At 45.3% G+C, this 27448-nt stretch overlaps 1 protein-coding gene across 1 annotated transcript in view; it reads right to left on the bottom strand.

The window, feature by feature from the left end:
* SLC23A2 (solute carrier family 23 member 2) overlaps nt 1-27448 on the bottom strand; it is a 47352-nt gene that overhangs the window by 13484 nt on the left and 6420 nt on the right. The window contains exons 2-7 of the mRNA XM_062510554.1: nt 11903-12171; nt 10503-10601; nt 7492-7608; nt 6209-6366; nt 2039-2127; nt 729-799 (exon numbers count right to left, since the gene is read on the bottom strand). Of these exons, the coding sequence (XP_062366538.1) occupies nt 729-799; nt 2039-2127; nt 6209-6366; nt 7492-7608; nt 10503-10601; nt 11903-12034 (666 nt within the window). The 5' untranslated portion in view covers nt 12035-12171. The remainder of the gene's footprint in view (nt 1-728; nt 800-2038; nt 2128-6208; nt 6367-7491; nt 7609-10502; nt 10602-11902; nt 12172-27448) is intronic.

Here is a 27448-nt window from a genome sequence, read left to right as displayed (position 1 = left end):
GTGCTCCTTAGAAGCTGGATTAGAGCAGCGTTGTGGTCTCAGGAGACTGTCAGCCCTCTTGGCTGCAGGGCTCTTGGCAGGATGTAGCTATGGTTTGAACATGGGGAAGAGAGAGGGGTTGTTTTTAATTAAGAAAAAGTTGGCAGCCCAAAGCAACGGGATGGGAGATCAATTCCATGACACACGCCTTCATTTGGACTACTCTACCTGCCACCCTGGCATGGCACAGCCCTCAGCCTGCCCTGCAGGGCACCATGACTTCACACTGCAGTGATGTGAGAGGAGAAGGAGCTCCAGGTATTTCACAAGTCTCTCTTATCACAAGAGTCTCCAACTTAAGACACTTGGGAATGAACCAGATTTCCTAACTGCAGATTCACCTTCCAGGGGCCAGCCCCACTGCACGAGGACAGCAGGCAAGAGGCCTGGCAGCAGCTGAACTGCTGCCAGTGAGCACAAATCAAAGTTACAAGAAAAGTTTTCATCTCACTTGAGCATTTCACTGCACGTCTTTTGGAATGTGGTAACTAACTCCTGGTATTTGCTGTCCAGCAATGAATAGGTGGAAAAGATGAAGACTTCCATGAAATGAGTAAAGGGATATATTCAAATGGAGATCGCAGTGAAACAAGAAATTACCAACTTAAAGACAAGAACACACAGATGATTAAGTGAGAAACTTAACTGGAACTGGAGAGAGTGACAGCTAAAGGCAACTCCCACATTACCTCTCGTATCCGGGGGTACCAGATGTGCTCCGTGTGCAGCAGCTCTGCTGTTCCGTTGGTAACTGTTACATCTTGCAAAAGGGAGAAAAATCATGGGATTTACTGATTTATTCATTCCCCAGCCACTCTGCCACCACTCCACACAAAACAAATCCCTCCTCACGCTGTGTCTGACAAATGAGCCCAAATTAACACAGAGAGCAAGTTCTGCTACAAATGAAGTGACACCAGGCTCACCTTCCCCAAGAGCTAGCCCCTCACTTCACCCTCTACTCCAAAGTAGGAAAAGGCCCTGACTTCCAGACAAATGTCAGTCAGGAATTCTCTCCACCCTCCAATGGGGAATTCCTTAGCTGCATCCCAGGAATCACGAACTCCAGTGCCTGCTATTCCTCAGCTGAGATCACTCACTGAATGAGCTGATCCATGGGGACAACCCCAACTGGCAGTTTTGGAAGGTGAAAGGGCTCAGGAGAAAGATACAGCAAAACTCTTTTTGAAAATCTGGAGTCGTGGGGAAAATTGCTTTGCCACCCATCCAGGGTTATCAGACAGTTTCTTTCAACAAGCTGGGCATTAATCACATTTTGAATGTGAGTTAACAGATGTATAAACACATAAATAATGGAAATTTAGTTATTAGAGAGTCCAAAGGAGCCCTGGGAAGAGCATCAGTCAGGAGTGAGCAGCCTGATTCCCCATGCTGTTGCTTCCCACTGCCCACAGCCTTGGTACTGAATTAAGCACCCCCCAAAAAACTGCCAGAGTAATTTCCACCTTCCAGTCCAATCTAAAGCAAATGCTCCCATCCCAACCAGAATCTTTTCCCTCTGGAGTTCAAACCTTCCAGGATGATGACATCAGCAGAGAAAGAGTGAAAAAGAACATCCAAATCTGGTCAAAACCTGTCAGGTATGACTTAAACAGGGGAAAATCTTGGTCTGGAGGTGATGCTGTACATTGCTCAAACTCCCTCCTAATTCACAACTTCAAAGGAATTCAGTTGGACTTGCTATTTCCAAATATTTGGAACATTATGGGAAGGAACATTTACAGAACGTAAATGAAACAAGAACTACTTTATACCATGTTTACATTTTTTTGTTAACATTTTTATATTTAAAAAATCCCCAGAAGCAGAACTGCACAAGGACATTTTCAGGAATCTTCCTCTGTGGCACAGTATTTTAACACTGTAAAAAGAGAGGCTTCCTATATTCCCTGCTCATGACTCCCAGTTTTTACATCAGAAGCTCTGGCAGCTGCACTCCACGTGACCTCAAACCTGAACAAGGATAAACAACAATTACCTGTGTTATTGCACTTCCACTTCTCCAGAGAGAGAATTGCTCTGGCAGGTGCTAAGAATGCAAAAGCACTGGCTTGGAACAGGGGTAACCTGGTAGAAAGGGAGAGGAGAGATGCTGATATTCTGTGGGGTCACTGCAGCGGGCACTCAAGCCACCCTTCACTGAGTTATAAAACTGGGAAACAGGAGAATTTCTCACAAAAAAAAAAATAAATCCAAACCCAGTCAGAGAACTACACAGACTTCACAAGCCAAAGACACGATGTGTCTTTGAAGTGATCAGCCAGGTAACTCCAGGGGCCAGGCACTGCTGGCAGGTTGTGGCTCAGCAGCACAGGGACAGACGGACACTGAGGGGGAGAACAGAGTGCTGAACGTGCAGCTTTCACCATCCCAGCTCTCTGAAGGTGCAGCCTGCAGTCTCCATCCCTTCCCTCTGCATGACTCTTGAGTACACTCATTTTTAAGTGCATGTGTCAATAATGCTGGGTTGATGGGAGCAGATTAGATGTTCCAAGTGGTTGCCACCAATAAATACAAACACCACAAGAATTTCAAGATTACATTCTTAGCATTGATATTTATACTTCCGAAAAGATTTAAAGATCTGAAGGGGATCTACCTGCATCAAGTACGAATTTACTGAACTCATCGTACCTTGTGTAACAAATCTCCCAACATTACTTAATTCCAGATGCACTTGGAATGATTCTACAGATACTGACATGAATGCGTTGCCATGAGATTCCCTTTAACAGGAGATCCCGAGGTGTGACAGGGAATTGCTCAGGGGCTACTTCACACCACCTCAAGGGCAGAGCAAACACCTCGGCAGAAAAAGAGCTGCTCAGGTTCAGGGAAAGATCAGAAAATGCTTAAAGGAGAAGTGTAGGGAAAAAGTGTGGTATACACTAAGCACAAGAAAGAACAGACCAGAGGCATGTTATTAAAGGTAGTTGTGAAGTTCACAGGCAGGAGCTGGAGCAGTTTGGGCCATCTCAAACCCACCAAAAGCTGAAAACTTCATTAGAAACTCTAACTTCATACTCCTACTGGGAGTTCCTTCAAGCACAAATCCCAGCTTTATCTCCAGGAAGTCAGAGCTGGTGGGTCAGGGAATGAGTCACCCCATTCTGCCAGGCTCATTAAGCAAAGCTGGTGCTCATGGCAGGTCTGCAATACCTGGAACAAGCTGCTACTGCTCCATCCCACCTACACAGCCCCTCAGAGGTTTGGTAAACACACACTGCAAACACATTCTCCAGTGCTGAGGTCACTGCTGCCAGCTTGGGTTGTTCTGCATCCCATTAAACACCAGCACCCAGATAGAAAAACCACATCTCAGCACATCCTGCTTAACTTTTACCTGACACAGGTAACGGAGGGAGCTCCCAACAGGCTCAAAATAGTGGTTTTTTTTCCCCTAAGCCAGGCATAAAAAAGGAAAATAATTTTTAAATTTTTTAAACACATTACTCAGTCACCAAGATCTGTATCTTTCTCAAGCCACAGCTGCAGTCTGGAATGTGACTTACAGATTTTAAGGCTGCCACTCATTGCTAGCCAGCTAAAGCACCAAAAGCTTCAAGTACCAAAGCTCATCAAAATTTCACGTCTAAATCATCAAGCTGCTCCATTTTGGAACCAGCCCTTGTGAAGACAGGAGTTTTTCTGCAGCCAAAGGCATCTGGAAATATCTCATTATGTTCACATGTCCCACAGATGTGAGAAAGCTGAGCCAGTGCAGGGAGGGACACAGCACCAGGGCTGCCACCCCGGATTAAAGCTGTATTTGATGGTCTCAATGCCACTAATTACTCACTAATGAACCGCTGCCAGAGCTGGGGCTCACTACATAAATCAGTGAATAGCTGGAATTCCTAGAACTGGTCTGGGTACCAAACTGACCACAACTCCACCCTGTAATTGAGCTAAATCCATCTCTAAGGATCCTTAAACTGTGGAATTTGACCTTTTGAAACCTTTATTTGCTGAAATACTTTGCAGTTGATAGACTTGCCAATGAATACTTGCAAATCTCATTGAGAGGCCTGTGCTGCTGTATCCTATTCCCAGCCTTACATAAATTCCCCCATCACATGGGGAGTAGTTATAAAACATCCAAGTGTGGAAATTTCCTCCTTAAATACAAGTTATTTTAAGACCCAAACATAATTTGGCCTTTAGGGATATAAAAATGTAAGTACAGTGCAAGTGGAAGCCACTGAAAAGAGAAAAATCCCAGCAGGGTAGAGGGCCGGGGTGAGATTACAGAGAGAATTTCAAAATGATGGCACCATGGTTATGGACCCCTTTTCTCCGAATGAGCCCCAAATCCCTCTCACTATAGTAAGTGATAAAAAGCCAAGATTAGTTAGGGGAAAAAAACCAAACCCAAATATGAGAAACTTCCAGACAAGGTACATGAGGGCTTATGGTTGCAGCACAAAGAGCCAACCAGGCTGGAAATAAGAGTATTAACTCTGGGGAGTCTTTACTGAAAGAAAATACATTGGGGAAAGAAAGTTTGCTTTTTCAACAGCTTTCACTCTGTTGTTTTGTCATCACAGTGAACTTTCCAAGGCAGAGGAGTGAGCTCCTAAGTCCAGTAAAACAAAAAAATACAGGGAAGATTTTTTTTTTTTTTCCAAAGGAAAAAGACCAGCAAGTGAATGAAAGCAAACTCAAATAGCAACCAAAGGGTACACTGGAAAACCTGGAATATCTGGAAATGTTTTAGATGAAAAGCATCCACCACAGGTTTGCCTGTTGCACCTTCCTGAGACACCTTTGCCACCTGAAGATTCTGGTTCTTAACTAAATCTTTAAAAATGTGGAGGGTGTTCAGAATTTTCTAGTGAAAGGCAAGATTTCAGCTCACATTGCTCTGAAACTGAACTGAATGATTCAAGGTTTACCTCAGTAACCAGCTGAGGGTTAAACATGCACTTTTCTTCTGGACTGGGTTTATTCAAGAAGCTGCAGAAATAACTCTGCAGGTGTTAGTTATTCCCAAAGTTTACATCAGCATGTTAAACATCTGTGCAGTGGTCACTGTGGAACAGTGTTTTTAAAGATTTATCTTAATAAAACAAAATCCTCTTCTTGCCAACACCAGATTTCTACAAGGCTATCCCTTTGTGTGTGTTCCCAACTCCAGGAATGATCACTACCTGTAACTCAAAGCAGCTAACAAATAAATCCAAATTATTTAATGGATTGGGAGGTACCAGAGACTCGATTCAGAGTGATAAGTTTCCCTCATCATTTTTCCCTGCTTTTGAACTTGCTAAGCCCTTCACAGGATCAAGAATGCAATTTGCTGTAGGACTGATCACAACCACCTAAATACTGCTAAGAATTTCATTCAAGAAATTAAAAGAAATACACAGTTAGCTTCTCTTTACCAAGGTGTAAAGTGTCTTAAAGCGTTCTCTTTACCAAGGTGTTCATCTTCCAGGAACACTTCTGCCTTTTCTGCTGGGTTTCCCTCCTCCTCCTTCTCACCTCCCCTTGCTGTATTTTCTCACCCTTGGGATGCCTTGTGTTATTTCAGATTCACCTTTTTTTGGGAGAAGCTTTCCAAAAGCTTTCCTTAACTGCCCTGTGTGGGAACAAAGGACTTTTGGAAACTAAACTAGTGTGATTATCCAGAAGTCGATTTATTGTTTACTTTTAATTTTACTTATACATTTTAAAATTATATGATTATGCATTTTTTGATTGGTGCTTCTATCTTGTTCATGCACCTTGCACATAAAATGACTGGTTGCAATTTAGAGCATTACTGCCTACCTTTATTTTGACTTTTTTAATCTTGGTATTGTGTTTTTCAGCTTTTTCTCTCCCAATTTAGCACAATTCATGTTTCAGTAGCCTTGAAGAGTTCTAGAAAGTTTGATAAACTGCAGAAAAACACTTAAAATGACTCATCCAGTTATAAGCAATGGTTTAAAACTAAGTGTAGAAAAACAGCTAAATATGGTTTGGCTGGTGCACTTAACACAAATTATGGTCTAGACTGTTCAGGTACCTTGCTACAGCCCTGTATCTGCTGCTGACAGTTTTGTGTTTCTCTGGAAATCCCTCGCACTCCTGGATGCTGGGAAATCCTAAAGGATGCCCAGCCTTAACCTGGTGCCAGCAGGCAGCCCCAAGGCCCAGGTCTCACCTGCAGCCGAAGGTGGTCTGCAGCAGGGTGGTGATGCCCACGCAGAAGAAGATGGTCCCGATGAGCTGGCTGGTGGCCCACTGGTCAAAGCCCACGCACATGGCATCGGCCAGCAGGAAGGGCACGGCGATGGTCCCGCTGAAACACGTCAGGTAGTGCTGGGGGCACAGGGGGAGTCAGAGCTGCAGCCAGCACCCAGCAGCAAATCCATTCCATCCATCACCAGCTTTTCTGGGGCATCAGCAGCTTTTCTTTCTGCTTCTGAACCCCCAGCAAACCTCCCACTCCCCTGAGCTTTCCTTTCAGTATTTCCCTGAGCTCCTGCTCGCCTGCTGCTCGTGATCCCCATGTGGGGATCTCTGATTTCTGTGATGTCTGTGGGTTCCACAGGGCACTGAAACAGCTCCACAGCTGCTCTCCTGAGCAGGCATCCAGATAACTGTGCTGAGAGCAGCCTCCAGCCCAGAAATAACTCCATTCACATTGGCTCACAAATGAACCTGGAGCACACACAAAGCTCCTAAGGACCAGCAGCTGGGCAGTCAAGTCTTCCTCAACCCAAGCAGTCAAAAGCAAAATAAACAAATTTTCACCATACTCCACCCACAAGTAGAAAGAGAATTCCTACAAAACCGCCTGTCCTTGAGGAAGAGGCAGAAATAAGGATGCTTTGGAATGTGTTTATTTGGAGATCTCAAGGTCCTTTACAGAGATTACCAAATTCTCAGCATCCCTGTGGGACAGATGTTATCACCACTGGAGAAGGGAAGGAGATGGAACTGGAGCTGCTCAGCTGCCCACAAGCAGTGGCTAAGCTGGAAGAGGGTCCAGCTGCCCACTGCAGCCCCACTCCCTGCTCCTGCTCCAAGGGGCCTCCCTGGTAAGCCAGGTGCAGGGTGATGCTCTCAGAACTGAAATAACTGCAGCAGCAGCTTTAGTATTCAACATTTCAGGTCTAAACCATTCTCTCTCCATCTTTAACTCCAGAGGTGCCTCATGTCCCTTGCGAAGGCCAACACTGAGCCTTTGCTCACTCATTTATCAACAGCAGCTTGTAACTCTAAATATTTAAAGTGAGTATCACAAATGCATGAACTGAAAACTCAAATAATTCTCAGAACAATGATCTGAGTGTGATCAGCTTCAGAAGAAACCTCTGAGCACCTTATGTTAGAGTGGAGAGGGATAAAACTCATACATACAAACACAATGAACTGGACAGAAAATCCTCAACAAGCTTTGAAAGTTACAGAAGAAAAACATGTCTCTGTTCTGGCATGTACCTGCAAGCCCAGAAATATGCAGAGGTACCAGGGAGGAACATCTTCAATGGTGTAAATCATGTCAGTCCTCTGTGCATCCAAACTGCCACTGCTGTCCAGGGTCTCTGCCAGGGAGCTCTGGAGGAACAAGGGACACCAGCAGGTTATTGCTGCACAGAATAAAGTGAATTTAAACTGTCAGGCAACTCCCAGACACTCCAAGGCTGGTTCTGCACTCCCAAGCAATGCTGATCTGTGACAATTTCAAAGCCTTTCACATCCAGCTCCTGAATTTGTACTCAACACGTTCCCTTCTGACAGTCATTCCCTGCTTTTTTATTTATAATTGCTGATTGATGGCAGAACTGATCTGGCAGCCAAAGCGTACTTAAAACTGGATTCATCATGACAAGACTGTTAAAAAACCCCACCAAACCCCAAAACCAAACAAAAAAAAGGAGAAAACAGGGAAGAATTGGAACCATGAAGGCAACCCTGGCTGTTTCCAAAGCAGCAGAGCTCTGTCCTTGCATCAGAGACTAAAATCACCGGCAAAAATAAATCCTCATTATGATAATTACTTCCCTGCTTTGCTCTTACCCAATTTCATCTTGGTTAACCACTTTTAGCTAATGAATTTGTAATTTTTTTCTTCCCCCCCTTTATGCAGTCAGGAGAAATGCTAATTATTATACCCAAATTAATCCCCAGCCAATTTCTATCAGTCAAGCAGAATTCCTTCAGGAATTTAAATTTCCCTCAGGAATTTAGGCATGGCCACGCAGTGCCCTAGCAGTCCCAGGGAGCCAATGGACAACTGATCAGAGACATTCACACATCAACACCCCTGCAGATTCACCACTAAAACAAGGGCCAGCTCTGTCATTTCTATGTCACAAATGAATGGAATCCTTTCCATCCAACCCTCTGGTTTGGAAATTCCTGAGAACAAACCCACAATGCTCCCAGCACAACAATAAAAGCAGAAGGAAGTATTCGATTTTGTAATTTCAGATCAAGTAACTAAAAAACTACCTTACACAACAACTGCTCTGCTCTAATCCAGCCCAAGACACAGCAAACCCATGTGAAGCTGCCTCACACAGAGCCTGGGAACTCTGCCAGACTCGTGACTGCCTCAAACGGTCTCTACTTCTCCAAAAATCCCAACACATCCACGGATTATGCTGAGGTCATCTCCACTTGGTGCCACTGAGCTGAGTGAGCCAAACTGACCCCTGGCACTCCCCTCCCACCTCAGCCTCCTGTTGGGAAAACAAATCCACTGGGATAATTCACATTCAGGGAGTGCAAGTAAGCACAGTGCTGTGGGAAGGTCGAGGGTGTTGCAGCAGAAAAGAAAAATATAGAAACTCTCATTTCAGAGAACTCGTTAAAGCACTTTAAGCAATCCTCTCCCCAGGATCCAGGGCCTGCACAGAGCCAGCAGGGGAACTGTTCCTGCCCAGCCCCTCCTGCAGCACCAGTGACAGCTTTTCACTGACTGAAAAAGGAACAAATTCTCTCCTGACCCAATTCTCTAAAAAAAACAAACCCAAAAACTTGTGGGAAAAAAAATCAGGAATTTGAATCATGGAATGGTTAAGGTTGGAAAAGCCCTTTCAGATCATCAGGTCTGACCACCAACACAGCAGCACCACCATAGTCATAACCAAACCACATCTCCAAGTGCCACATCCACTCAGTTTCTGAACACCTCTGGGGATGGGGACTCGATCACTGCCCTGGGATGTCCCTTCCAATCCCTGACCACCCTTTCCATTGAAAAATTCCTCCTGATGTCCAATCTGGCCTCCTCTGGCTGGGTTGCCAAGATCTTAAGGCCTAGTTGGACCATGGGCAGGGACGCCTTCCACTGTCCCAGGTTGCTCCAAGCCCTGTCCAGCCTGGCCTTGGGCACTTCCAGGGACCCAGGGGCACCCACAGCTTCCCTGGGCACCCAGTGCCAGGGCCTGCCCACTCTGTTCATACACTGTGAGCCACAGCAAGGCTTTAAGTCAAGGAGATCTGGTTACTCAAAAGATCAGAGTCTCTTTTAGGTGACTTATTCTCCATCATTCCCAGTTCTGATCACATGTATCAAATGGGAGGGAGAAAAGCATACATTTGGTAAAACCAGGAACATTTTCATGTCTAGAGATGGCTTATCTCATTGCACAATTCCACCCAAACACCTTTTGCTCAAAGCTTTTATCAGATTGTGCCTCTCCACTCCAGCCCCAGCATGCTCCAAAAATCAGCCATCAAAGACTTTCACAGGTCAACAAAACCCTGTCCATTAAATATGAGTGTGATGATGATGGCTGTGGGGATGTGAATGAGACACCTGGGCAGAATGAGCAGGGAGTGCACCAGCCCCAGCCTCCTCTGAAACCCAACACTGATGGGTCTCTTGCTGCTCAGGGGGTGTTTTAAATCTGAAATCCAGGATTGAATTTGGGTGTCTGAGTTGGAAAACATTAACTGCATCCCTTGGTGTCATCCTTGCCCCAAGAGAAACTACAGCCTCAAAGGAAGGAGCATCACAATGCCCCTGCTTGGAACCAGGAGTTTTGTTCTTGTTTCTATCAGGACATTTTGAAAAACGCTGGTCAGGTTGAGGCTTTTTCAGAGACAAGACTCTACTACCAAGATAATTTGACTGAACATTTTAGAAGTTCAGATTTACCATAAACCTCATCCTTACTTTAAACAAAAGCTCACATTCACACCATCTCAGCTTGCAGGATTATCACTCAACAGGCCCAGGGAATGACAGAATGGAGAAAAAAGCCGGGGAAATGACAACCAAGGTCATTAACTGCTTCCATCATTTCCTGAGTCATGCCCCAAGTGCTGCAACCGAAGTGTGTGACCAGGAGTCATGAGGGCAGAACTGCCTGGGGTGAGGAGACTCTGCAAGTCAGCAGCTCTGAGACAGGAAACCTCACAGACAGGGGAGGCTGCTGTGAGCAAAGCCCAAGCTGAGAGAGCAAGAATGAGTTCCCATTTAGCAGGGAAGGCCCACGTACCTTTTCTGCTATGCCATTCTCTGTAGTGTAGATGGCCATCAGCTCTGTGTCCTCTGTGTCCTGGTCACCACTGGATGTGGCTCCACCGTTTATCACAACCTTAAAAATGTCACAAAAAGAGAAACATGAGGTCTTTTAAAATAAACATATCTTCTGTGATCACACCTTGTATGTCACTCTGTTTTCTCCCTTGGTACTTGACATCTGCCTCTTGACATTTTGTCAGAAAACATGAGGAGCATGGCAATCATCATTTCTGTAACAGCAGGGCTAGGGACAGAGAGGGATGTGACAGACATCACAAAGAGCTCCTTAAAACATCACATAGAGAGCTCCCTAAAAAATCAGAGAGCTCCCTAAGAACATCAGAGAGAGCTCTCTACAAAAATCACAGGGAGCTCCCCAAAAACTTCACAGAGAGCTCCTTAAAAACATCACTGAGAGCTCCTTAAAAAAAATCACTGAGAGCTCCCTAAAAACATCACACAGAGCTCCCTAAAAACCTGGGCAGCATCTGCCTGGGGCAGGGGGAACCTGCAGCAAACTGGAAGAGTTCTTGAAAGGCAACGTGTACAAGAGCATGATTAAACTGAAAATGACAGTAGGAGACAAGCAGATGTCTCCCTGCTGCTGCCTCCTACTCTCATTTGAGCAGCTCAGGTGGTCAATACAGGCTTGCCACAAGCTCAGCTGGGCAAAGAGGCTCTGCTGAGGCCCCTCAAGGGCTGTGTCCAGATCTGTCCCCTCATGAGAGAGACCCTGAGGGGTTGGAGTGTGTCCAGGGAAGAGAATGGAGCTGGGAAAGGGGCTCAGCCTGGAAAAAAAACAGGGATCAGGAGGGACCTTCTGGGTCTGCACGACTCCCTGACAGGAGGGGCAGCGAGGGGGGTCAGGCTCTGCTCCCAGGGAACAGGGACAGGAGGAGAGAACAGCCTCAGGCTGGGCCAGGGCAGGCTCAGGGTGGACATTGGGAAATATTTCTTCACTGAAAGAGCTGTTAAGCACTGGCACTGCTGCCCAGGGCTGTGGTGGTGTCCCCATGCTCGGAGCTGTTCACAACCAGAGCAGATGTGGCACTACATGACTGAGTGGATGTGGTGGGATTGGTCACAGGTTGGACTTGACAATCCTGGAGGACTTTTCCAATCTCAGTGACTCCATGATTCCAGCCCAGGGGTGGTGCCTGCTGCAGGAGGACAGTTCAGTGCTCTGACCATGCAGTGCCTGGGGTGCTGCAAAAACATGAACAACCACACACAGCAGGACCAGCCGTATTTATCCACAAATGTTCAGGGCAGCAGAGGTTTGGCACTGACTGCTCATGGAAATGAAAGGTGTGTACAACTGGAACATTAGCCCTGGTTCACACTGAGCCTGACTGCAGGGCTGAAAATACTCACAGGCAGGGTGAAGAAGGTGGGGTGTTTGGACTCATCCTCATATTTGCCCTCTGTGGAGCCTCCTGCCTCCACTGATTTGGCCGCGGTGTTCTTGCCAATCCCCATTGTTTCCAGCACGTCCAGGACTTGCATGCAGTACCCAGGAGGTGCTCCTGGGACAGGCCAAGAACTAAGGACAGCTCCTTATTCCAACAGCAGCAGCTCCAGGAATCACACAGGAGTTCAGTAATCCAACTGGGACATCAGGGTGTCATTCGCATGGACAGCTCCTAGGAGGGAAGGGAGAAATTGGTATTTTTTATTCCCTAAAACAGATGTGCAAAAGCACAAGCCCCACAGCCTGGGCTCCCTTTCATGCTTGTGACTCACCAACTCTCATCATTCCTCCCTGATAATTATCAAGTCAAGGTATTTGAAAATCTTTCATACTGGGAATACTCTGATTATTTCCTCATTCTTCTCCCATGTTTTTCAGTCATTAGTACTATATTGAAACCTTAGGTTTTTTCCAATCTCACAGCCATTTCCACAGAACCTTTTGGTTCCAGACACAGAGCAGTGAAGAACAGCTGAACATCCACCACAAACGAGCCTTGGACTTCTCCAGGGAGAGTGAATTTGCAGAGCTGTTCCAGGGTTACCTCTGTATTACTGAATCCTTTCCTTGAAACAAACTTACTTTGAAATAAAAAGCATCTGCAAAGCTCATACAGGATGGATGGGGAAGCACACCTGCCTTTCAGTGAGCCTGTTTCAGACAGAAGCAGTCCTTTCTGCTGAACATCCTAACCCAAAATTATCCCCAAATTCTCAGTTGTATTCCAAGTAATCTGCCCGAGGATGCTGAAGGAACTGTTTGAAGATAAACTCTGTATTTTAATGAGTTTCACTTGTCTTTCCGCACAGGAACAGCAAAGATCAGACACCTTAGTGGGTCTCTTTTGTTCTCCCAGATGGGTCACTACAGCACAGTTTTCCCACATTTGCTCTTAAATCAGACCAGCCAGTCCACTGTCATCCCACACTTTCAACTTCCACGACAAATTAACAGGAATTAATATATTTGAACCTAAACTCCCCACAGGACAGCACAAAAAATCCTGCAGCAAACCAAGTTTTGCAACCTGTGGTTACTGAGCTCTAAACAGAGAATGCAGCTGCCAACACCTGCAGGTGAAACCAGGTCAGGTACAGGTGAAAGTACAGGACAGAACCTGAAAAATGGTCTCTTGAAAGCCACAAAAAAGTGGAATTTTCTGCATCCATCCAAGCAGCAGAACCCATTCACACTGGTGTTACTCCAAATGCAAGTTAATGATGAATTCAGCTGAACCCTAAGGTGGGAAGAGCTCATGGACACTCACAAACACAGGTGTGGATTGGAAAAAAAGAAGCAGAACTTGTTTTTTTCCTTAAGTCTCCCTTCCAGATGCTGCTCAGGTAATGCCAGCAGCTCCTGCCTACTGTAATTGCAGTAATAACTGAACTTGAGAAAGACTCTTCTGCTGAGGGCAATTCAGGACTGTACTAATATATGAATACTAATATTTTAGGATCTCTTAATAGCTATTAATTGCCCATTTGCTGGAAAATTCTGGTTCCTTCAGGTGAAAGAAATATTAAATCTTTTAAAGTGATGTTGGTATCTCCTGAAAAGTTACATAAAACAGATGATTTGGGCACTGACATCCCTTGAAGGATTAATTAAATCAAGATGGGATGGAAGGCAGGGCCTGCAAACCAGGATTAAGATTTGTTTATGAGAGTAAATATTAAGGTAGCATATTTATTTCTCACTTGAAGACTGAAGGAGAAGGCTGGTTTGAATACTCACTGGCTTGCTCTGGAAAAAACCTGTCATTCCCATTTTCACAACAACCTCAGAGTTCCTCTTCAAAGTGCAGCAGGTACTGGTTAAAGGTTAAAGCTTCAAGGGCACTGAGGGGTCTGGGTTGGGATTTTTGGATGGGTTCTTTGCTTTCTTTCACTGTAGAGCAATGAGGTTCATTTTTTTTTTTTTTCCTAGCACAGAGGAACAAAGAGAAAAGAATCTGCCTTCTTCTATCATTGCAGATGCATTTTATTCTCCAAGAAAATCAGAGATGGAGACAGGCAAGGTTTACTCTGGCAGCTTTATCCCAAGGACTGGGAAGGGAAAGGGCAGCAAGGACACCTCCCTAAGCCAGGGCCAATAAATCTGGAGCCAGGGAAGCTGCCAGTCACAGGATTTGCTGCTCTAAGGTGCTCTGGCACCCTAAGCTGCTTAGCTGGCATTAACCAGCATCTCCAGAGAGAAAAGACAAGGCTCTGTAATCCTGCTCTGCTGGCACTGCACAACAACAGGGCTGCTGTCTTCTCCAGGCCTGGATCACTGCTTGGGAATAGCTCTTGGGAATTCCAGCAGGACAGCAGCAAAGCTTGCCTTGGATCAACTGATTGCTGAGAGCTGACACGCTGTACCTAAAATAACAATTCCCAAACAGGCAACTCCCAATTCACCAGCAAAAATCCTCTCACTGCTGCTTTTCCTAAAGAGAGGGAGGGGTTGTGTCAGGAGGGGTTGGTCCAAGAAAAACCAGGAGAATTAATTTCCCTGCTATTCTTGCTTCTACCCAGCAATTAAAACAGATGATCATCGAGAGATTTCTGGAATGCTTTGATTCTACAATCAGGAGTGTCAAAAAGAAGCAGATAAACTCAGCTGCTGCCTAAAGCTACCTGGGAGAGATCATTCCTTATCAGCCTCCGTGTCCTACCACATGACTCAGGCATTTTTACAGCCCTCCAGGGCAAATCCAGCTCCACAGAAGCTGAAAAGTCCCGGAGAAAGAGGTAAAACCTATTCAGCATCAGGCAGGTACACTCAGTACAACCCATCATCCGCAGGCTGGGATCAAGTGGAAAGGCTGGAAGAGAAATTTCTGTCAGGACTGATTAAAGTTCGCCTTTCCACACCGAATTACCCCCAGAGCACACGTGTGTTTTAACACAGAAGGCCAAGAGCTGCCAGGGTTTACAGTGCTGGAGATAAGGTTTAGACACAGGGCAGGAGACAGGCCAGGTGCAAGGTGAAGGAGAAAAGCCTCATGGCCTGGGAAAAGCTACTCTGCACCTTCAACCTCTGCCTTTTCTCCAGCAAAAAACTCCCTCCAGACCTGGAGCCATCAGGAGAGGACACAAGAGGTGGCAGTGTCTGGTCTTACACATAATCACCTTCTTGAGCTGCCAGGACCACCCACCACATCCTCCCTTTTGCTAAGGTCCCCGCTATTTCTTTCAAACAAATTAGGATGTATTTCAAAGCTCATGGAAAAAAAGATAAAATCCATCAGAGATACGGAGATCTGCAATGCAAGACTGGGTTTAAATGCTCTTTTTCTTCCTTCAAGTCTCTGCTCTGGAACCTCCACCACAAATAAGAAACATCCACAGGAGCCAAAGGTTTCCCTACAGGAAAATCTGCTCCTGTGCCACCACAGGCTACACAAAAAGCTTCCACTTAACGAGGTACCCAACTGCCTGTTAGTCAGTAAAAAAATCCTTTCAAAGTTCATCTCTTAAGTAGATCCAAGGGTTAACCTGGGCAGGACAGAAGGTGCAGAAAGACATAAAGAGCTTATTGCCATGGGAGGGAAAACTGGCCATGAACCCACAAAGGAGCAGGCAATGGAATACAGACACCTCCCTTGCATGCACTGTTTCCTTTAAAAGCACTGGATATAGGTTTTGGCTGAACCACACCAAAAACATTGTCTAGATCAGATTTGTTGCGATGGCAATTCCTCCATACAGTGCTGAAGGCCCAGTGGGAGGACATTCAACATTAATTTAACATTAATATTTGAATCCAGAGCTTGGCAAGGCAAAGACTGGGGAAAACAAAACCCACCTGACCTCCAGGCTGTGACATTCCTGGGCAGCTGACAAGTTCTTGGGGGTCTTGGTTTGGGTTGATTTGGGGTTTCTTTTAGACTTCTCTTAGATGAGTCAAGGCTTTGCCGGGTGCTGGCAGCACCAGAACTGTGCCCAGGACAAGGCAATGCTTTAAAAGCTCATTTGCAATAAGCAGACCTGGAGATAAACCCTCTGGAGGAAGCTCAGGTTCTCCCATGACTTCCAGCCCTGAAAATTACAATTTTTCCAAAGCAAAAGGATCTCCAGCAGCTCTGTGTTATCCCCCTATTTGCCATACTCAAACCAAAAACGTTCTAAAACCAAGAAGGTTGAATTCCAACTGGATCCTAAATTTCTCTCAGCTGAGGCGAGCCCACCACCCAGTGCCAACCAAAATCCTTGAGACTTTCCCTGTCCCTTTAGACAATCCCTGCCCTGGTCCCCAGTCAGTCCCTGTGGGCCTCTCTTCCCCACCCTGTGGAAAATCAGGAACTAGCCTGAATTTGGTGGTCCTTCCCTGCTGCACAAGGGAAATATTCCTAAAGGAAGCACAAGTGTGATAAAAGCAGCTGGGGATGGAGCAGCCCATGCTTGGGTTTGTCCCATGTCACAGCTCCCCAGGGAAGGAGTGCTGGCACAGCCAGCCAGGACCTTCCTTCCTGTTACTGACAACTGAAGAGCCAAAAAAACTCTGGCTGTTGCACACACTAAGGAGATTAGAATCAAATTAAGATCACTCCTTAATTACCATCATCAATTTATTATTTTAATTAGCTGTCAGGCTCATGTGAACACACCAACTTTCTCCTGCAAGCAGAGATGATGCTCAGCCAGAAGTTGTCCCACTTGAGGTGCCTGTGGAATTTTACCACCTACCATGATACTTCCAAGTGTTGGGAAACTCTGAAACTCGGGCACATTATGTGTTTTAACACAAATCAAGGCATCCTTTAGGTCTGAGATTGTATTTTTGGCAGCAGACACACAACAGAGCTGTGGAAAGGGACTTGGACTCCCTGCATGCTATTTTTTTGCTATATGTACCAAACCTGAGCAGAAGATAAAACCAGCTTTAACCCCACCTGCTCAGGTTTAAGGCTGTGGGAAGGACATGCCAGAGGCTGAGGCTAAAGCAAAATTTCAGTTCCTGCAGTGTCACAGCTGTGAAGAATAACTGAAGCCAGTAACAAATGCACCGGATTTACTTGGTTTGGGGTAAAAAAAAAAAAACAGTTTAGACCAAACAGCTCATCCTGCTCTCCAGAAGTCACAGAGAAACCAAAGCAGCCCTGAGGAACAGAGCTGCCATGGGCTATCCAGGATTCCAGCAGAGAGACACTGAGAAGGGACAGGCTGGGATTGGCACCCGAGTAGCCAGGGAGCTGCAGAAGGGACAGGATGGATGCCAAGAGATCTGGGAAGTTGTGACCTTGCACAGAACCCTTCATCAAACTGCTCAGGGACACAGGAGTGCTCCAGCAGTGCAGATAGTTAAGGAACACTGTAGAGGCTCCAATCAGACAGAGGTTGCTCACAGAGCAGGGCTGTTCCTGGCCAGACATACAATTCCACACAGAAGAAAGGAAATTCCCAGTTAATTATGGAATTGCAGCTTTCTCCAGATTGCAACTGGTTCTAGCTGCACCCTCAAAAAACTTCTGTATTGATTTTGTGCCATTAAGGTATTACAACCCCAAATTTCATATTTTTGTTATTAACTAGACTTTGCCTGCTGTGCATCAGCTCCAGGCACTGGATATATCAGTGTTCTCACTTTTCTGCTGTTTTTCATACCAGAAGAACCTTAGAACACGGGTCCCTTTTTCCCTCTCCAGCCTGCACAGCTGTCCACACTTATTTTACAGTTCAAATAGATAAACATTTGAGTTACTTGTTTCTAAGAACCTATTAGAAATGAAACGGCAGGTTACCAAGGGGTTTTCAAATAAGACCAAATTACAAGCCACCAAAAGAGCACTAACTTTGCTACTCAGGTGTCCACAGGGTGCTGGATGTTTTCCTCAGAAAAACGTTCTCCCCAGTTAAAAAAAAAATCCACAAATATCTCATTACCGAGATTAAAAAAGCCCAATAAGGACTTAAACGATACAATCTCAGTTCTGTCTGCAGAACCACAACCACAAGTCGAATTGCTCAACACTGTTAAATCCAGATCTGTGCCTGGATACGGCACCTGTGAGGTCCCACCCACCGTCCACATATGCAGGGAGTGACTAAAAGGCTTTTTTTTCTGCCTTCCAGGGCATTTTCAACATCTCACAGGTGTGAAGAAGGTGCCCGGAACCCACGCTTAATTTTCTCTTGTTACTTGTAAAAACCATCCTCCTGCTTCAGTGTTAAGAGTGAGATTTTTCTGGGGCTGTTTGGAGCAGCCTCTTTCGTCCCAGGAAACTCGTGATTTTGTCTTTAGCAGAGGCCTCTCGAGTTCCTTCCCATCAACTGAAGCTGCACTGCAATGCCACCACATCCTAAATGCTCCAGAGATTTCCCTCCTCCACTGAACCATATCTACAACTGAAGAAAAGCAGACTCCACATTTAACCTAACACCATCCACTTCGTCTTCACCTGCAGCAGAGACAAATAAAATGCTGCTGAACACCCAAACTTCCTAACATTTGAGTTTCATAAAACTCAATTTAGGCTTTAAAAAGTGTCGATGGGTACTTCAGACAGCTTCTCTCTTTGCTTCAAAGTAGCTCTTCAAAGCACAAACATAATCTTTCTTTGGAGGCACTCATGAATTAAGTAGTTGGTATTTTGATTGCCATCCAGAACGGTGCTTTAATAACTGACCAACGCTATTAAGGCAAGTCTACACAAAGCTAAGCAGGAAAGTTATGCCGAGCTCAAACCTTCTGCGTATTTAAAGCACATTAGCTCAATCTCATTAACTTCCTGTGTGAATGAGCTCGTTGAGAAGGGGACTTAAATCCATCTGAATGAGATGTTTAACAAAGGATCTCACAGCTTTCAAAAACTACAAGTTTGGTTAGTCAAGTTATTAACTGAGAGCTTAGTTAGGCTGTGATTCTAAACTAGAATAGGTGAAATCCAAGTGTTTCCAGCATCAGTCACCCTGAAAGGTGTTTGATCAAAACGCTGCTGGCCAAGCAGCTACTACCCATCTTTCACCCCATTACTCCCATTTTCTTGTTTCAAAAGGCAGCGGTTTTGCCCAAATTCTCTGCAGTGTATTTGCCACCCTCGCGGGGGACCCCACCAGTGGACAGGAATGAGAAGAGGACATGGGAGAATTAAATTCCAAAGAAGTGCAAGCAGAAGGTGGGAGATGGCAATTCGCAGCTCATTATCTGTACCCAGAGTAGCACAGCCACTGCTGGGAACTGACACCTGCAGAGTTCTCTAGACTCAGGGAAAATAAAAATTAAATCCTGTCTCACTGCTCATTCACAAGAGCTCAGCACACCTCGCACAGGGTATGGCACACAGTAATTTCATTTAGAATGCTATCGAGTCCTTACAGTCTCCCTGGGGAGAATTAATAATGTGGGCATTCCGATACCTCCCCGTTATTATGGATATTAATACACAGCTCGTTAAGCTCCTTCAGGGCCCTCAAAGCAACCTGAGCTCACACTGGGTCCTTTCTCAGACTGCTTTGTACTTGGACTTGGCACTTCGATGAAAGCTTCCTTCTTTCCAAGACTTTAATCACGTTAAAACAAAGGTGGAGTTAAAGACTCATCTAGGGAAAATTCCATTTATTAAGTAAATCAAGGTAATGTGCCAATTTTTCAGCTCTGGATGTGAAGCTCCTACCCAAAGGCTGAGGCGTTCCTGTAGCTCCTTTGGAAAGGGAACAGCTTGAGCCCAGTAATCAATACAAACCCAGTAACTGATCCCCGACTTGGAAAGTTTCAAACTGAGTTATCTATTAGGCTTGTCTGGAAATAAACACTTCACTTCCATTTAGCGTAACTGATTAGGAAGTGGAATTAATAAACTGTCAGAAACAGGATGCTGTACTTTCGCGCTCAAGATTTCTTAAAATCTCTTTTACTACATAAAGATCATATAAATTTTCCCCATTTTAAAGACTAAAAGGAAAACAAAGTTTATGGATAAACAGAAAAGAGCAAGTACTTTTGAGATAGCAAACCTCTCTTTTTACAGAGACAGCAATTTTAAAATGAGAAATTAAATCCCAAAATCTTTTAAGATACAGTAAGCTAGTTATTAACACCTGCAAACACAAGTTTTTAAGTTTGTTATTTCATACTGCTGACACCAAACCAGTTGAAATTTTGCAACCATCCCCACCAGGCTGTGAATCCCAAGGCAAACCTGCACCAAGCTCTCGAAGGCAGCTCCTGCAGTCCAGGGCAGCAGCAGCAGCCTGGAGAATGCAGACATCCATCCCCCAGGAGCACTTTTTCCCTCTTTTTATACTTCCCCATTGTGTAACTGCTCCGTGCCCAATCCCAGCCCACCGTTACACAAGGTGGGGCAGGAGGCAGCCCTGGACACTGTGCTTACTCCCCAGTTACTCCCACCTCACTCCACGCCTCCACTGGGCTTACGCAAAGCAGCCCGGCCCCAGGAGCTTCAGCCTGGCCACAGAAAGTACTACTCATGGGGAGAACACCCAGCCAGAGCCCTCCAAACACAACTGGCACAAATATTTACATGCCTGGCTGCAACAGCTGGAGTCAGGATGGGGCTTTCCGAGTGTTTTTCCATGAGCCTCCCTTGTGCAACTTGCACAGACATGTTTTTATCAGCAACTGGACACATTTTCGAGAGATCCCAGATCCCAGAGCTCTTCCCTAAGACAAGGGTCAGTGATCCACAACCTCACTGGGAACGGAAACACACCAGGACTTGTGCTGGGCTCATCCACTTCCCCAGTGGAAAACGCTGAGTAACAATGATGGGCACAGGGCAAAGTGAGATGGAAAGGGATGCAGGAGAAGAAGTGAAATACTTGAAACAACAACAAAACCAACAAGAAATAAATAAACGGTTGCCAAGCACTGGAACAGGCTGCCCTGGGAAGTGCACGAGTCCCTGTCCCTGGAGGTTTATCAAGGCCAGGGAGATGTGGTGTTCAGGGGGTGGTTTAGTGGTGGACATGGCAGCGCTAGCTTAATGGCTAGACTTGATCTTAAAGGCCTTTTCCAATTGAAACAATTCTGGGATTCTAGAACTGCTTCCCATGGATCTCCTCTTCTTGCCCCACTCCCTTTCTGTGGGAGCACAGCGCTGCCTAAGGGTGCCCTTATACTCCTGAACATCACTTTGTAATTCGTCACATTACAGCCCCTGCCTCAAGCCGCCACTGAGTTACTCATCCCCATCCCTATCCCCCAGTTTCCTTTTCCAAGGATTAAAGAAACACCATCACCCTACAACTGATACTGAAGCTGTAACCAGACAGGCCACCGCAAAGCAGCACTCAGGGAGAAGCCTCTGCCCCAGTTTACCAGCACCAACTCCACCCCTTGCACCCAACGGAGAGCAGGCCAAGAGTGCGGAGCTCAAGGGCACAAAGATGAGCTCATTGTATCTGAAATGCCCTTTTTGCACCCCGATGTGCAGGCATGGACAGGCTGCCAGTGCTCTCTGGACCCCTGGTTCCAACCAGCCCCCCCACCCCCCCCTCAGGCTCCATCCAGCTTCTCCCCCCCCCCGGCTCCATCCAGCCCCAGCAGCCTCACACAAGTCAGAATCGCTGCCCCGGGCTCGGTCCTGCATCAAGGAGCCTGAGCAGGGCAGGGTTAACTGAGAGCTGACACCTGTCCTGTGCAAGGCTCTTTATTCATCCTTCACTCAGATCCACGGAAGCGATCCAAGGATCTCCAGCGATTCCTTTGTGCGGTGTGTACGCACACAAACCCACAGATGTTCCAGCCTTTAATCCCTGCTGCAAGATGCTGGAAAGTTTCCCCCTCCATTTGCTCTTTTTCCAATTATTAGATCCTATCCTTTCCTCCTTCCTTATGAATTCCAAATGTTTTCACAAACAGAAATATCTTAATTTCGACATAAAGAAATCTTAGAGCCTCTAACACAAACAACACCAAACCTTAAGACCACAAAATACCAACTACTATACCCAGACTGGCTGAAGATCACTGATCTGTAACACTTTTAAGGAAATTGTTTTAGATTCAAGGAGTTTGATGGGCTCACAGGGAGCTACAGAACTGAGTGTTCAACGGCAAGAGGAAAACTTCAGGTTCTGAAAGAAGTAAGCCATTTGCTTTTTTTACTCTGATATCCGGCTATTGTTTAATCCAACTATTTTCTAATAGTTGGATTAAACAATGCCAGGGATTCAAATACTTCTTGCCTTGAGTATCTCAGTTCAAACTGTAATTGAGTTCAGTGCAATTAAAATTCTAAAGTACGCAATCAAAGACTTGTCTATTTACCTTGCAATTAAAACTAATCGCTCCAAAATTCACCACCAGTGAGTGGAGAATGTCATCATTTGAACAATTTATTTCTGATTACTCTGCATTTACACTAAATCCAAATAAGCCACTTGCTAATCTGGGTACCTCCACTTCAGTCCCAGCTGCCAGGACTGGTGTCGGGACAGATCCAAGCGTGGGCTGTTGGGTTACAATTCCCTGCAGTGAGCAGGGATGGGAATCACTGTCAAGCTCCAGGAGAATGCTAATTCAAAATATAACTACACTCTCTCAAGCACTAGAATATTCCAAGTTCCAAACTGGTGTGGAAGCCAGGTGGGAATAAACAGCTGAGAGCTGCGTGTGGCTGCACTTTACTGTGGGAGGGGAATCAGAGCAGAGGATTTGTCTCTCTGCTTCAGCCTGGGGAACGTGGTTGTGATGGTCTGACACAGCTACTCATCATTTTTATTACTTGCTTAATGTCTGAAATGCAAACTCATAGAAGCATTTCTGCTGTTTGGAAATGTTACTCCTAGGAGGAGTTCGCTTTGATTATTATGAGAAAATCCAATTTTCTGCCTTCTTCTCAGACACTCAGTGTTCAGTCTGAGGATGAACCAACACTTCTGAGTGCTCCAGGCAAATTAATTCTGTTTGTTCCTGGACACACGAGTAAACTACTGACAATGTTCAGAGTTGCAATATTTATTCTGAGGATTTATTCCCTGCAGTTTTGTAGCACTCGGGCAGAATAAAATCCTTCTCTGAAGTCCCCTATTCCTCCTGCACAGGGGTGGCACACAATGGTTACGTTCCATCACCAAAACGACAACAATGCAACCCAGGCAACTACAGACACCTGGTAACCAAATCCCTCCCTTGAACCTTCAGTAAGAACAAGAAAAACACCCAGGAGGAAGAGGGATGCAGTCACTCAGTGCCAGCAGTGTTCAAGGAGAGGCACAGCTTACCTGCAAGAACATCCTGTTTCATCCAGAGGGTGAGGTGGAAGAGGCCTCGTTTCTGACAGCTCAATGAGCCCCCTCACTATATTGTTGCAGCCATCTCCTAATTTATATATTCTTCCTCCCAAAGCCACAGCAAATATGTGATCTTTTACATCAGCTTATTTAATCAGCAGCCTCCCATGAACATCCTCCAGAACACACTTAACATAATACAGCAAACAGAAAATAGCATCACACACAAGCACAATAAATAGATCCAGTTCCACCCACAACTGGGAACAGCAGAAAGACTCAGCTGTTAATTTTGATCTTAGAGTGATGTTTATAAATTCACTGAATTATGAATTCCCTGCAAAAGCACTTACCAGAAGATCTGCTGTAATATGAAAACATCTACTGCTCTTCCCCAGTGCTGACTCAAATCGACACCAGGAATTACTGGAATTGCTCTGAAAGCTTCCCAGGTAATTCAGGGAGCAATGCCCAGTCCTGGCTCCCGCTGAGAGTGTCCGCCTTGTACCTGGCTGAACCCGCAAATCCCTCTCTCCCAGAGAAAGGACACCTTGGGGCAATCCACGGCCAATGAATCCCACATTTCCAACTGAACAATGCAATGCTGTGTGGCCAAAATTCTGTTTTTAAATCCCTAATGCATCTACAGCCTGTATTATTAAGGTATTAGAACTTTTTCCTGCAATGCTGTGTTTTTAAACATCTGTAAGAAGAACCCAGGATATGAGATGTACATCAAAGCAGACACAGAGTTCCATGTAAAAAGGTAACTACAACATATAAATGCCTTTCAGAACACCTGTGGCTGATTTCTGGGCAAGAAATAAGCAATCATTTCCAAGAAAGAATAACAAAAGAATAGTGAAGCCAAAGCCCTGCACTCCACAGGCACAGATCAAAACACTTCCAAAATTCCCAGAGAAGGAATGTGCTTTTTGGGACCTGTTACTGTATTCACCCTGCTCATAAATTAAGTTAGACTCCTTTCCCGGAGCTCCAGGTATTCCTGCAATTAAAGGCAAAAGCTCAAATCCTTTGTCTTCGAAGAAAAGGCAGAAGCAAAGCCTGGGCAACAGAGCAGGGTAGGGGAAGCAGAACCTTAACGCGTCATTACCTTTACGTATTCCCAGATTACCCTGAACACATCATTACCTTTATGTATTCCTGGAATCCCCACCCCTGGACGTGCCCAAGGCCAGGGCTTGGAGCAACCTGGGATAGTGGGAGACGCTCCTGCCCACGGCAGGCTTTGAGGTCTCTCCTGTCCCAACCCATTCCACGCCCAGAAAAACATGGACAAATTTGACACACACCAATTACCAGTTAGTTTGCACAATTATGTCTGAGCTTTGTTTCCCCCTTTTTTTATGACTGCTAATAGTTTCAAAAGGGTGGGCTAAACTCAGATGCAGAAAAATCCAGCAGGCTGTGCAAAGCACATGGAAAGTGCCACCCTTTAGCCAGAGTTGCTGTTACTTTGATTTTCTAAAGGCAAAACACTTCTGTGCAAAATCATTTGTTTTTCATTCAATATGTCATTTGCTTGGATGCCTAAAAATCACCCTGCATTACACAGTGAGCAGCCAGGCTGAAAACTTCAGCTGCAAGACTAAATGCTTTAAAAACTAGAGGGGGGAAAGAACAGATATCCATAGTTTTGGTCAGTGATCCTGGGATCTCGTTCACAGCTCAATAACTCACAGTTCAACTGCTCCAGCAGCCACAACTCCTCCTCCCACCAGTCTCAACCTCCTGCATCCAAAATGAAAAAAGCCATTTTAATCTTCAAAGCATGGCCACAAGTCAATCTCAACTTAGCATACTTTAAAATTTTCTTTTTAATTATCCAGTTGGGAGAGTTGTGCCCTTCTTGCTCAGTGACCTTTCGCTCCTTTGAGACTACTTCAAAATCTTTCTTGAGAATAATCAGCAAATTCACTTCACTTACAGAGGAAAGGTTCCAAGGCTCCCAAGGCTGAGGGGCAGAGCCAGCATGATTCTGCATGTGAAGGAATCTCTGCTGGGCTCCCAGGACAGGATCCTCTGGCTCCACGATTCTACAAGTGCAATGCCAACATGGCTGCTTTTACCCCTTCCCAGGGGTTTGGAGGTCCTGACCTGGAGCCAAACCCAAAGCAACAGGAGAAAGCTTCCTGCTGGAGCTGGCACAAGGCAGGGCACAGGCAGAGCATCTCTTGGTGTCACAGAGCAAGAACAGATGCCATTATTGACCCTATTAGCAATAATAAAGGCTGATATTCCCACCAACAACTGGTGCCCAGCTGTCTGCCCCAGGAGCTTTGGTCACCAAGCACAGCTTGCTTTCCCACAGCCACTGGGGAAAAATTAAATCATTACTGCCATTAACGGTATTTAAGCCAAACCAGCACTCCTTACTCCCTGCCCACACACCAAACAACTGTAAGCAACCCTGGGTTTGATTCCCACATGTTAAGCCAACCAATTACTAATTTATTAATTTCACAACAAGCCTGGCAGTGTTTCAGTGTTCAGCCAGCCCTGCTGGGTGACTCCCCTGCTGCCATTTCAGGCAGGCTCAGGTGAAAGCAGCTTCTACCCAGCCACCAGCATTGACCTCCTCAGAAATGTGCCTTTATTGGTCCCTCCACCCTCTGAATCCATGGGGACAGTCCAAGGGAACAGGACTCGCTGGAGCCCAGCTGCCACCTCACCCCTGTGTCACACACCACACCACCAGGCAGAGATGGGGGATGTCATCTTGTGCAGTGGCTTTGAAGATTTTCCTCCCTGTGTAAGCAGGTAATTAAGAATGCATTAAATAGAAATTAATGCATTAAATATCCCTGTGAGCAACAGAACCTAAAGAAGGTTAAGTGGCTTTTCCAAGTGAAGGGACAGAAATGGAACAGCCAGTTTAACACCCAACTGGTTGCTCAGGAAAAGCACCAAGAATTATAATATCTTCAGAGTTCACACTACTTACAATAGCATTTATACCAACTAGAGGTTATTGAAGGAAAACTTCTTGGTTTTGGGAAGACTTTTAAAAAAAGTACTTTGGCAAAACTTAGTAAAAGAAACCTCTATTTACCTTCAGTAAACCTCTCTGTGATTTCTGCCAGTAAACCAATCCTTTTTTTAACCAATACACAGTGGGTTTAATATTCTGCCTTAATGGCTGCTTCATCTTCAGGGCTCTTTGGCAGATGTGTTTCAGCACTGCTTTTAACAAAATAATCTCAATTATTCTTACTTAATTGGCTTCAGATAAATGCAAGACTTCTTAGCTACTGCTATCTGAAGGATCAGCACTTCAGCACACATTTTGGCCTTTGAATAATTAGGAGAAAAGACCAATACAGATGGAGCGTACCTAAGTGAGCTCCAAAATTTGGCTAATGCTGATCACAAAATCTTTACTAAACCCCAAGAGCCAGGGAGGGGAGCTCAGACAGCGTTGTGGGTTCAGGCTCATTTATACCGAGCAATTGAATAGAAGATTTAATTGACAGCTTTGCTTGGTTCTATTGTGGCTGATTAGGCATCTCCATGAAAAGCATTAGCTGTGTTTGATCCCCTCCAAAGCAGAGCAGCTCATTAGCAGGGGATGTTTACAGGACTAGCAGCTCTTCCTCTGCTGCAGGAGGGGTCTTCAGAGTGTGCTTTTATGAGGAGGATCATGACTCCAAATGAGCCCAGCCTTCCATCCTTTGCCTTTCCTGGTATTTGCCAACAGAAAAGATGGACAAGGGAAACATCTAACAGGACTACAACAAACCCCCAAGACCTGGGTATTAAAAAAACCCAAAATCCTCTCCCTCATCCATCTTTCTTTCTTTTTTTTTTTTTTTTAGCTTTAAAAGCATCTATCAGTGAGCTGAAATAATTAAAAATAAGTGTCCAACTGGCTGAATAAACCAGACCAGAACCCTGTGAAATTATATTGGTAATAATGACTCTGCTCAGCACAACCTCCCAAAATTCCACACACAAAATTAAATGGCACCCATGCAAATACATCCAATTCCAGCAAATTACTGGTAATTGTTATTGCTCCCAGAGATGAAAGGACACAGAGCAGTATGAGAATACAGCAATTATTTCCTGCACTCTGAGCAGCCTATGAACCTGCAGCTCCAATTTCTTTCTTGTCAGTCTCAATCCAAATTAATTGTTAAGTTTGGCCTTAATACAACAAAATGCTTATCAGGAAACCATAATCTGCCAGCTTTTATCAAAAACCCCAATGTGTTAAAATGTGACCAAGCAAATGCTGCTTGCATCAGG

Source organism: Cinclus cinclus, chromosome 29 (genome assembly GCF_963662255.1).
Source record: "Cinclus cinclus chromosome 29, bCinCin1.1, whole genome shotgun sequence".
Taxonomy (NCBI): Eukaryota; Metazoa; Chordata; class Aves; order Passeriformes; family Cinclidae; genus Cinclus; species Cinclus cinclus.
This window is presented reverse-complemented; position numbering and strand designations above follow the sequence as displayed.